At 45.5% G+C, this 11,499-nt stretch overlaps 2 protein-coding genes across 2 annotated transcripts; both read left to right on the forward strand.

The window, feature by feature from the left end:
• The first annotated feature begins 1,567 nt into the window (after positions 1-1,567).
• On the forward strand, positions 1,568-8,098 carry LOC120038194 (WW domain-binding protein 11-like). Its single transcript, XM_038984057.1, has 12 exons — positions 1,568-1,756; positions 3,934-4,020; positions 4,278-4,309; positions 4,403-4,496; positions 4,623-4,819; positions 4,944-5,077; positions 5,189-5,340; positions 5,450-5,677; positions 5,837-5,959; positions 6,173-6,457; positions 6,594-6,779; positions 7,047-8,098. The coding sequence occupies exons 2-12, from the start codon at positions 3,957-3,959 to the stop codon at positions 7,694-7,696; spliced, it is 2,145 nt and encodes a 714-aa protein (XP_038839985.1). The 5' UTR covers positions 1,568-1,756; positions 3,934-3,956; the 3' UTR covers positions 7,697-8,098.
• Positions 8,099-8,434: 336 nt separating this feature from the next.
• Positions 8,435-11,499, forward strand: LOC120044585 (probable ATP-dependent RNA helicase DDX47). Its single transcript, XM_038989252.1, has 11 exons — positions 8,435-8,583; positions 8,912-9,005; positions 9,141-9,329; positions 9,418-9,489; positions 9,603-9,793; positions 9,912-10,028; positions 10,136-10,282; positions 10,422-10,559; positions 10,667-10,737; positions 10,833-10,962; positions 11,050-11,499. Exons 1-11 carry the CDS (start codon positions 8,449-8,451, stop codon positions 11,230-11,232), a joined length of 1,467 nt encoding a protein of 488 aa, XP_038845180.1. The 5' UTR covers positions 8,435-8,448; the 3' UTR covers positions 11,233-11,499.

Raw genomic sequence — 11,499 nt, forward strand, 5'->3', positions numbered from 1 at the left:
CTCAGTGCCTCTTTGCTTAACATCATGGGAAAATCAAAAGAAATCAGCCAGGACCTCAGAAACAAAATTGTAGAACTCCACAAGTCTGGTTCATCATTGGGAGAAATTTCCAAACACCTGAAGGTACCACGTTCATCTGTACAAACAATAGTACGCAAGTATAAACACCATGGGACCACGCAGCCGTCATACCGCTCAGGAAGGAGACGCATTCTGTCTCCTAGAGATGAACGTACTTTGGTGCGAAAAATGCAAATCAATCCCAGAACAACAGCAAAGGACCTTGTGAAGATGCTGGAGGAAACAGGTACAAAAGTATATATATCCACAGTAAAACGAGTCCTATATCGACATAACCTGAAAGGCCACTCAGCAAGGAAGAAGCCACTGCTCCAAAACCGGCATAAAAAAGCCAGTCTACATTTTGCAACTGCACATGAGGACAAAGATCGTACTTTTTGGAGAAATGTCCTCTGGTCTGATGAAACAAAAATAGAACTGTTTGGCCATAATGACCATCGTTATGTTTGGAGGAAAAATGGGGAGGCTTGCAAGCTGAAGAACATCATCCGAACCGTGATGCACGGGGGTGGCAGCATCATGTTGTGGGGATGCTTTGCTGCAGGAGGTACTGGTGCACTTCACAAAATAGATGGCATCATGAGGCCGGAGAATTATGTGGATATATTGAAGCAACATCTCAAGACATCCGCCAGGAAGTTAAAGCTTGGTCGCAAATGGGTCTTCCAAATGGACAGTGACACCAAGCATACTTCCAAAGTTGTGGCAAAATGGCTTAAGGACAACAAAGTCAAGGTATTGGAGTGGCCATCACAAAGCCCTGACCTCAATCCTATAGAAAATGTGTGGGCAGAACTGAAAAAGTGTGTGCGAGCAAGTATCCTACAAACGTGACTCAGTTACACCAGCTCTGTCAGGAGGAATGGGCCAACATTCACCCAACTTATTGTGGGAAGCTTGTGGAAGGCTACCCGAAATGTTTGACCCAAGTTAAACAATTTAAAGGCAATGCTACCAAATACTAATTGAGTGTATGTAAACTTCTGACCCACTGGGAATGTGATGAAAGAAATAAAAGCTGAAATAAATCATTCTCTCTACAATTATTCTGACATTTCACATTCTTAAAATAAAGTGGTGATCATAACTGACCTAAAACAGGGCATTTTTACAAGGATTAAATGTCAGGAATTGTGAACAACTGAGTTTAAATGTATTTGGCTAAGGTGTATGTAAACTTCCGACTTCAACTGTATGTAAGGTCATCTTGCCTTAAGATTAGTTTAACCTGGCCATTCTACCCACAAAATAATGTATAATAAAATGCAAAAGGCACTACTCACCTGCAAGAGAACTTGGTTGAAGCGTAGGCTATTCGTAACAGTAGCAGTAGCAAAGGTAGCAGGTTCACCCAAAACTGCAGACATGAAGCAAAGACTTTGAGTGCAAAACTGCAGTCTACTAGGTCAGCCACTGGGGGGGTTGAGCGTATTTTGTTTGACCTTCTTTTTTGGCGTTTCCGGTTGATCTCACACGAGACATCCGCCCTAGCTCGCGGCAATCAAAACATGGTGGACTGCATCAATTAGCCAAAAGCGTTTATGTCAGTGTGATCTAAAAGGGTATCACATACATTAGTTTGATACAGGCAACGACATTTATAGTTGGCAATTCACCCGATTGGAAAGTAAGAGAGGGGAAAGGCGCACTGCCCACAGTTTTCACGTGGATAAAGGTAGAGTCAATTCAAGTTAGCTTTTTCGTTACCTGTTCATCGAGCTAGTTGGCTGGCTAATTTAGCTAGCTAACGTTATGCTGATGTGAAACCTGCAGACTTTGGCGATAGAGCTACCGTTGGTTACACATTTTGCTAGCTAGCTAACTATTTAACATTTCAGCAAATTAATATTGTTGAGTATTTGCATTATATATAGCTAGCTAACATTAGAACTGGTACAGCTTTGCTAGCTAATTTAGCTAACGTTAGTTGTTAGTTTGGACTAGTTAACGTATACTTCTGACTAGCTGCTATTCAACCAATAATTGTCTTGTGACATTGTGCTGGGAGACGAACTTGTATGTACAAGTATGTTTCCCAGCACAATGCCAAAAGGCAATTCATTATCGGTTTAATCGCAGCAAGAGAGTGAACGTTATTTATAATAAGGACCTCTCTGAAATGGAAATGGATGGCCCTCCCTAGAGCAAAATATATTTTACCTAAACCCTCCCTGAACGCAAAAAACGAGTGACCCTCCCCTATACCGAAAATAATAATTAAAACAGAGTGGATAGCAGAGAACATGTCTACCGTTTACCCTCACTTCATGGACAGACCAGAGCCTTAAATATGAATATTTGTTTAATACCATACCAATTTCCGAAATTACAGGCTAAGAATGAACATATGCCTGTGTGTTCATATCATCATATTAATCCAATGCCAAATCAATGTATCTTGTTTGCAATGAAACTGCCCCTGTTTGCAAATAATAAAATCTGAGACCTCATTAGGAATCTGAGCATGGTGCTTTCCAAAGTTAGGCCTAACTTATCACCCCAGACAGAGTAGACCGACCGACGCAGAAAAATGGCAGCTTTAACTGCTCGCTACTCATCTTCCGTAGCTCAACCCAACGAGAGAAAGTCACAAGCGTTTACCAAAAAGCTGTCTGGGTTTAAACATCTTATATTGTATAGAAAGTGAATAACTTAATCAATTGGTAGTGACAGAATAAGATTACTTCCCAAGCAAAGGACATTTTTTGTCTTTATGCTAGAAACAATGATATCCCCATATACATCGGAATCACGTCTTTCCTGGATATTTTACAGCTTGTTTCTAGCATAAAGCATCGCGGACCAAAGCGCTGTTATAGATGACTTTCTATAATCAGAACTGTTTTTTTTATTTTTTGCCATTTTCTTTAATAAAAAGCAGGCCAATGGCATACCATCTCATACCCCATCAATTCGAGTCTTGGTTTTAACTTAGCCTACCTCCGTGTCAGTGAAGTGCTGTTATTTAAAGAGTGGATGGTGGAATTGACCAACAAATCTATTGACATAGCAGCCTATAGCCTAAGTTAGTCTGCCAACCAGGTGGGCCTACCTCTTATTTTTTTAAATAGGCTCCAACACAAAGCCCTCTTGTTGTTAGTAAACTAATTAAAATTAAGACTGTTGAAATGAGTTATGCCTGCTTTCAGCACCATGAGCTGTCCATTTCCGATTGATTGTACCGCTGCTTCGTTTCAGCACCACAATGTAAGTTACTCGAATCTGGCTTATTGCGAGGTCAATAACTCTGATAAATAGGCCTACATCATGGGAAGAAACATTTTGTTTTTAATCAAATCAATTATTGTAGTAGCAAGCTATAAAAGTTGACCTCCAGTCCTCCTTTTCATCTTTGCGCTCTCCTTCTCAAACTTAACTGAACATAGGCTATAGCAGTGTTTCCCAACCCTGGTCCTCTAATACTCCCAACAGTACACCGTTTCGTTGTGGCCCTTGACAAACACACCTCATTGAGTGCTTGCTGATTAGTTGACAAGTTGAATCAGGTATGCTTGTCCAGGGTTACAATAGAAATGTGTACTATTGGAGGTACTCAAGGACCAGGGTTGGGAAACACTGTTCATGCGCAAGAGTGCATTTTTTGGAAGAAGCCTCTGACTCTCCCTCTGAACTGCCACCGTAGGTCTACACAGCACAGCTATTGGTTAGGAATCACATAAAAAAAGTTTTGTTCAGCGAGAGCAGAGCATGCTGGGGCTCATGGTTGGAATATACATTGCAGTGTGTAATGCAACCTAGTTTTATTTACACCATCCCAGCAGCTATCTTAGAAGTATAACTTATAGATTTTTTCCTGATTCCAATAAGTTGATACTGTATCTTCCCTGGCAGGGTGAAGGAGACGCGCCATCACCATGGGGCGACGTTCGACCTCCTCCACTAAGAGTGGGAAGTTCATGAACCCCACCGACCAGGCCAGTAAGTAACGTCACACCCTTTCCGTCATCATGTAACCGCTCACATCATACGTTCACCCCAACTTGAGCATGAACACATCAGTGGACACCCATTGTTACTTAAGCTTCAGGGGATCCCATGTCTGTGAAAGGAAAATCATTTCTGTGTCTGTTATTGAGCTCAGCAGCACTATGAACAATAGTAAAGGCATCAATGTAGAAGAGCTGTCAGGTAACAGGTTCTACATCAAACTTAATGCGGTGCCTTTTCCTCTTCAGGGAAGGAGGCCAGGAAACGGGAGCTGAAGAAGGTAAGACCTTGGCTGACAAGTTGAATGTCAATGACAGGTTGACTTTGTAATCTGTCTATAAATCTCACTGCGCTCTTCTTTGCTGCGCCACAGAACAAGAAGCAGAGGATGATGGTGAGAACAGCTGTACTGAAGATGAAGGACCCCAGACAGATCATCAAAGACATGGAGAAGCTGGATGAAATGGGTGAGCCATGGCAAACGGGTTTTAAACAAGGTTGTGCGTTTGTTATTTGTCTTCCAAAAAGATCTTGCTAATCATTTTCTTTTCTCCTGTTCACATCCATTCTCTATCTGTTTTTTCCTGTGCCAGAGTTCAACCCTGTGCAGCAGCCGCTGCTGAATGAGAAGGTGCTGAGGGACAAGAGGAAGAAGCTACGAGAGACGTTTGAGCGCATCGTACGTTTGTACGAAAGAGAGAACCCAGACACTTACAAGGAGCTACGCAAACTGGAGCTGGACTATGAGAGCAATCGCGGCAAGCTGTCACTCTACTTCGACTCAGTCAAGGTGTGTATGCTATGCTGATAAGCATGTATGAATTGCACAGATAAACCGAGCAGTGCTGAGATCATGTCATAATTGTTGCTGTTGTTCACTACTCACTCTTTCTCTTCCTCGCTCTGTCAACTAGAATGCTGAACTAGTGGAGGTGGATAGCATCCCACTCCCAGAGATGCCCCACGCCCCCTCCAGCATCCTGATCCAGGACATCCCCCTGCCTGGGACCCAGCCTCCCTCCATCCTGAAGAAGGGCTCCTCGTTTAGGTGGGCACTCCCCTGAATTTACAGTGCTGTCTCAGTATCATTCCTATGGACCATACCACAACCCTACCAGCTGCTCTGTAAACACTCTCTCACTCTCTCTTTCTCTCTCAGTAAGGGGATCAGTGCCTCCATGTCTGCAGCGGTGGCAGGCGTCCCTCGGTTACCCCCTGGTAGGAAACCCCCAGGTCCCCCACCTGGCCCCCCACCGTCTCAGGTCCTGGCGCTGTACGCCTCACGCAGGGCCCAGTTCGCAGCAGACGCAGGTACTGCACACACACCTCACTACTGCTTGTTTGCACATGGGATCAGGAGGAATAAATATGCTTCATTCTACTTTCGCATCCAAATCCACCTTTCTCTGCCTACAACCAGATCTGTCCAACCAGGCCTCTGACATGGAGAAAGCCATGGACACTATGCTGATGGGAGGAGAGAGGGACAGTGGGAGCGAGAGCGATGGAGACGATGGGGAGGAAGACGACAGCGATTCTGAAGAGGACAGTGAAGGAGAGAGGGATGACGGAGGCGAGGTTGACAAGAGGATGATGGAGGACGATAGAGAGAAGGGCAGAGAGGAGGACAGAGGGGACAGACATGCAGGTGAGAGGCGGAGCCTTGTCCGCATATGTGCTTTCTTGATCACCCCAAGTGTGTTGGGTTCTGTCTTCAAGTCTGTGCACTGCTTGGTGTTGTAGTTTAAAGAATGATAACACAGATATGGCGTTTTACACGAGGTTGGTTGTGTGATATGTTTTGCAGGACGCAGTGTGCGGTTTGCAGACATGCCCCCCTCAGCACCCAGGGAGAAGAGCAAGAAGAAGAGGATTGTGAAGAAGAAAAAGGCCATCACTCCTCTGCAGGCTATGATGCTTAGGATGGCAGGTACTGTATGTCCTTCAGTCTGCACACAACACCACTACCACACTTCAGCAGGACTTGATGATGCAGATGAATGATTGGATTGTTGCCACTATTTTGGAGAATGACCTTTAAAGAGGTTTGTATTCGCTGGTGGATGATTTCTCTTTGGGAACTAGGTTATACTTTCTTCCTTCATCCTTTTCTCACTCATCCCCCTTTATTATTTGTCTACAGGGCAGTCCATCCCTGAAGATGAAGAGGAGGAAGAGGAAGTTGAGGAGGAGTATACTGACTCTGACGACTCAGACATCGAGGATAGGGGACCACCAGGCGACAACCAATCTCATCTTATACCCAATCAGCGCATGCCTCCACCCTCTGGACCAATGGGAGGACAGCAACCACCTCTACACATGCAGGGTCCACCAGGAACAGGGCCTCCACCGTTGGGACCACCACCAGCTCCTCCAATGAGGCCTCCTGGTCCGCCCTCTGGCCTGCCTCCCGGCCCTCCACCCGGTTAGTTGGTTTTATGTGTAGTAATGATTGGAGTACAGTGTCATCTTGTGTGACGTTGCTTCATTACTATTAAATTACTAAAACAAGGCACTATGATGTGATATGTCATATGATATGTCTTGTTTATCATCCTAAGGTGCTCCCCCATTTTTGAGGCCGCCTGGTATGCTAGGTGGTCCAAGGGGGCCGATGCCCCGGCTACTGCCCCCTGGACCCCCACCAGGTCGTCCCCCTGGCCCTCCCCCAGGCCCCCCTCCAGGTCTCCCTCCTGGTCCTCCACCCCGGGGACCTCCACCCAGACTGCCTCCCCCAGCTCCCCCAGGTATGTGTGGATGTATTTTTGTGCCTTTTATTGGAATTTCATATGACTTTATCCCTTCTCCTTAAACACGGAACATTGTCAAAACATACATATGTTTTAAACATAACTACAGTTCAGCAGTACCCAAAGTTAACAGTAATAAAAATATATGTCAACATGGCACATACCTCTGCTAAAATAAATGTAAAATGTATTTTGGGCCGCAAAGCATGGGAATAAAGCAGGATTTTCCCCCACTCTAATCTCCTCTCTTCTCCCTTTCTGTAGGCATCCCCCCTCCACCACGATCTGGCCCCCCACGCCAACTCGCCCCTCCCCTCTCTCTTTTCCCCCCGCCGCTTAACTCCAACGTCCTCAGCGCTCCCCCCAGCATCGTCCACCGCCAGAAACCCGGCTCCAACCCAGATGGCTCCCAGAGCAACCCCAATGCCTCCATGCTGCCCCCTCCCTCCATGCCTATGTCCATGCGCCCAGGGATGCAGATGCCCCCTCCCCCGGGGACAAGTGCCCTGCCGTTGGGCGCAAACCCCACCAGCCACCACCATGCACCAACCATCGAGAAGCGGGCCAACATCACCTCTGTCTCAGCTGGAGGCAGCAATCTGGCAACAGGCCAGGGGAGTGGCGGAGCCACCATCTCAGCCAAACCCCAGATCATCAACCCCAAGACAGAGGTCACCCGCTTCGTGCCCACGGCGCTGAGGGTGCGCAGGGATAAAGGGGCCGGGAGCGGAGGAGGGCCTATGGAAAAGAGAGGAAGAAGAGAGGAAAGGGTGGGAGGCCAGAAGCAGCAGTCGATGGCTGCCCCCATGGGGTTGGCCAACCCTACTCAGATGGGCCCAGTCTCTCAGCCCAACATGAAGACCAAGGACCAGATGTATGAGGCATTCATGAGGGAGATGGAGGGACTCCTCTGAGACTGACAAGGGCTGCGGGGTGAAAAGGGTGGGTGTGTTGAGAAGGAATGAACAGTAGGGGTCATGAAGAAAGTGTTAGTGATACCATCAAGCAGATGCTGTTCAGAAACACATTGGTTCCTTTAAATGAAGCGGAAAGGCTTTGTTTTTCACAATGAGACTAGAATCTCCTCCCTACCAACTTACTGTACATGGCTATGATAATTTGGCTCAATCTTTGTGAAAAAGTTAGTGTTTTTTTATGACTGTCAAATGTTTATTTTATTTTTGAACTGAGAAAAGTGATGGATTTCAAAGAAAGAAGGGGGTGTTTTGTCAGGTGTTTGTAGGAAAATCCAAATGAGTGTGCATATGCTTGTCTGAAATGGTTAGACCTGCAACTAAATAAATACTTAAACTCAATTAACTAGTTTCAGTCCAATCTTTTTTTAAAGTATCTTTTCATAAGTCAGACTACAAATTAATAAACCACCATGATGAACAGGCTCGTTCAGCAGGACGCAACGTTTTGGGAACATTCAGATGGAAGAACTAGGCTATGTAGGATAAGGAATCACATCAGCTCTATTCGTGGCATTTCTATCTGCAACGTTCGACAACGTTTGACAACTGAATGTGGTCTAAACATTGCAATTAATTTGAATGATTTATAAATTCAGCGGGGAACATCAAGTCCCAGAAATCATAGCATGAAATCTTATCCATTTCCGTACATGCGCACTTTAGCGTAGACGGCACGTTGGCAAACAAGCATGGCGGACGACTCGGAGAAAAGTGTTGAGATAAAAACAGATGACGCAAAGGATGAAGATTCGAGTAGTGATGATGATAACAGTAACGTTAATATCACTGAAAAGAATGAGCCAGTGAAGACCTTCAAGGATCTGGTGAGTAACGTTAGCTAGCTAAATGGAAATGGTGGATAAGCTTGCCGGCTTGGAAGCGAGCTAACGTTAGTTAACAGCACATCAACAAACCAACCTACCGCTGATAAGTTAGCAAGTTAACTGTCTTTCAACCACCAACATACAGTTCAGAATCCTACTGTTCACCAGGTAGAGAGCTGGGTACAGCTGTGAGATGATGTGATGTCATTGACAGACATTTAAAAATGGGGCGCGCATTCAGCCATGCTATTTGTGTAGATGTGTAATATGCACTCCATATTCTAACGCGTTTACATATTTCTGCTATGGCATGCATCTGTTAATATAGGGTGTAACTGAAGTGCTGTGTGAAGCTTGTGAACAGTTGGGATGGAAGACTCCTACAAAGATCCAGGTAGAGGCAATACCTGTAGCCTTACAAGGTGAGTTCAGTTGGTTGGAGGGGGGTGAATGTTCTTGTTTGTGCCATGTATAAAACGGTTTGTAAAGACCTGTCCTCTCGGTGGAAGGTCTCATGTCTGTTTGTACACTCACGACGCACTTCTCTCCTATCTCAGGAAAGGATGTAATTGGCTTGGCAGAGACTGGCTCAGGGAAGACGGGTGCGTTTGCTCTGCCCATCCTGCAGTCACTCCTCGCTTCTGCTCAGAGGCTGCATACACTCATACTCACCCCCACCAGAGAGCTGGCTTTCCAGATAGCAGAGCAGTTTGAGGCCCTGGGCTCCAGCATCGGAGTCAAGACCGGTACGTGGGCATTGGAAGGAGTAGAAACATATTTAAGGGAACTCAAGTGTCATGTGACTGTTTTAACTCGTCTTTTTTTCTGTTTCAGCTGTTATAGTTGGAGGAATTGACATGATGTCCCAATCCCTGGTCCTGGCCAAGAAACCTCACATTGTCATTGGTGAGAAAATAACTTAATCCAACCTACCCCTTTCAGTTGCATAATATGGTACCATCTTTTAAGTGCATTCCTGGTTGATACTAACTGTGTATTCACCGTGCATGTCATAACAGCCACCCCTGGGCGGTTGATAGACCACTTAGAGAACACCAAAGGCTTCTCACTGCGAGCGCTGAAGTTCCTGGTGATGGATGAGGCAGACCGGATCCTCAACATGGACTTTGAGACTGAGGTGGACAAGATCCTAAAGGTTATTCCCAGAGACAGACGCACGTTTCTCTTCTCTGCCACCATGACCAAGAAGGTACCCACATAATAGCCCCTATTATCTATTCCTTTTAGCTCTTCATTTGAGACTTGTCAGAGTATCCCAAACACCTGGCCTGTCACACTAACCCTTCTATGTCTCTATATTTACCAAGGTCGCAAAGCTGCAGAGAGCAGCTTTGAAGGATCCAGTTAAATGTGCCGTTAACACCAAATACTCAACAGTAGAAAAACTTCAACAGTACTATGTCTTCATACCCTCCAAATACAAGGTACTTGAAGTTTGATGTTCTAATGGTATCAAGGTAATTTTTCTCTGAGAAGTCAGAGGCTGTGTATGGCTAGTGTTGGATTGTAAGTTAACTGCCTGTGTCTCCAGGATTGTTACCTGGTGTCCATCATCAACGAGCTGGCTGGGAACTCCTTCATGATCTTCTGCAGTACGTGTAACAATGCCCAGCGGGTGGCGCTGCTGCTCAGGAACTTGGGCATCACTGCCATCCCCCTGCATGGGCAGATGAGTCAGGTACCCCCCTTATCCAAACACACTACTGTCTACCAACATACTCACTCCAAATATCATACTCTAACACTTCCAAATGTTTTACACATCAGTGAAATCTGCATGTAAGAAAGTATAAATAATGTCTTTCTCTGTTGGTCAGAACAAACGTCTGGGGTCGTTGAACAAGTTCAAGTCTAAGTCTCGCTCTGTGTTGCTGGCGACGGACGTGGCATCAAGAGGACTGGACATTCCACATGTAGACTGTGTTATTAACTACGACATCCCAACTCACTCAAAGGTAACAATCTTGCTTGTGTGGATGTTTCTCCCTGGTCTGCAGTCTCTTCAATGTTATCACAAATGATGGACCCAACTGAGCAAGTTTTATTGTGTGTGTGCTCTCAGGACTACATCCACAGAGTGGGGCGAACCGCCAGAGCAGGACGATCTGGAAAATCCATCACATTTGTCACACAGTAAGGGCCACCTTTATGCTCAATCTCAACCAATCCTATTGAAATTGGTTACTTCGTCCAAATATTTTCTTCTGATTGACATATTAACCTCTCAGGTATGATGTGGAGCTGTTCCAGCGAATCGAAACTCTGATTGGCAAGAAGCTGCCTGCCTTCCCCACGCAGGAGGAGGAAGTGATGATGCTGGTGGAGAGAGTGAGCGAGGCACAGCGATTCGCCAGAATTGTGAGTCTCAATCAGTGTCTTTTCAGCAGTGTCGTCATCCATTGTAATAGCTCTGAAGTCAGTCACGATAACCTCTTTCCCTCTCAGGAAATGAAGGAACAAGGAGAAAAGAGGAAGAGGCCCAGAGGAGAAGAGGGGGATGACACAGAGCAGTCCAGCGGTGTGAGGAAGAAAGTAAGAGGTGGCGCTGGTAGTGGTGGTGGAGGGGGGGGGAGAGGTGGAGGAGGAGGAAAAAACCGTGGCGGAGCAGCATGGAGAGGAGGACGTTGAAGGTGCCAGTAGAATAACACAATACTGTACATATTGTCAGATAGTATGTCATTTTCTGCTTGATATAAAACATCTATGATTATTAACGGATGCCGCTTTCTTTACAACCACCACATCACAGTGACAGGCTATTTAATTACCAATGACTTGTTCAATTTACTAATCAATATTTCCATTTGTAATAAAAATGTTTATGTAAAATCAAGACCATTTTCAATGAGTTGTGTTCACATTCACAATTTGATAATAAAGCTTGGTCAACATGAA

The sequence above is a fragment of the Salvelinus namaycush genome, chromosome 3 (assembly GCF_016432855.1).
Source record: "Salvelinus namaycush isolate Seneca chromosome 3, SaNama_1.0, whole genome shotgun sequence".
Taxonomy (NCBI): domain Eukaryota; kingdom Metazoa; phylum Chordata; class Actinopteri; order Salmoniformes; family Salmonidae; genus Salvelinus; species Salvelinus namaycush.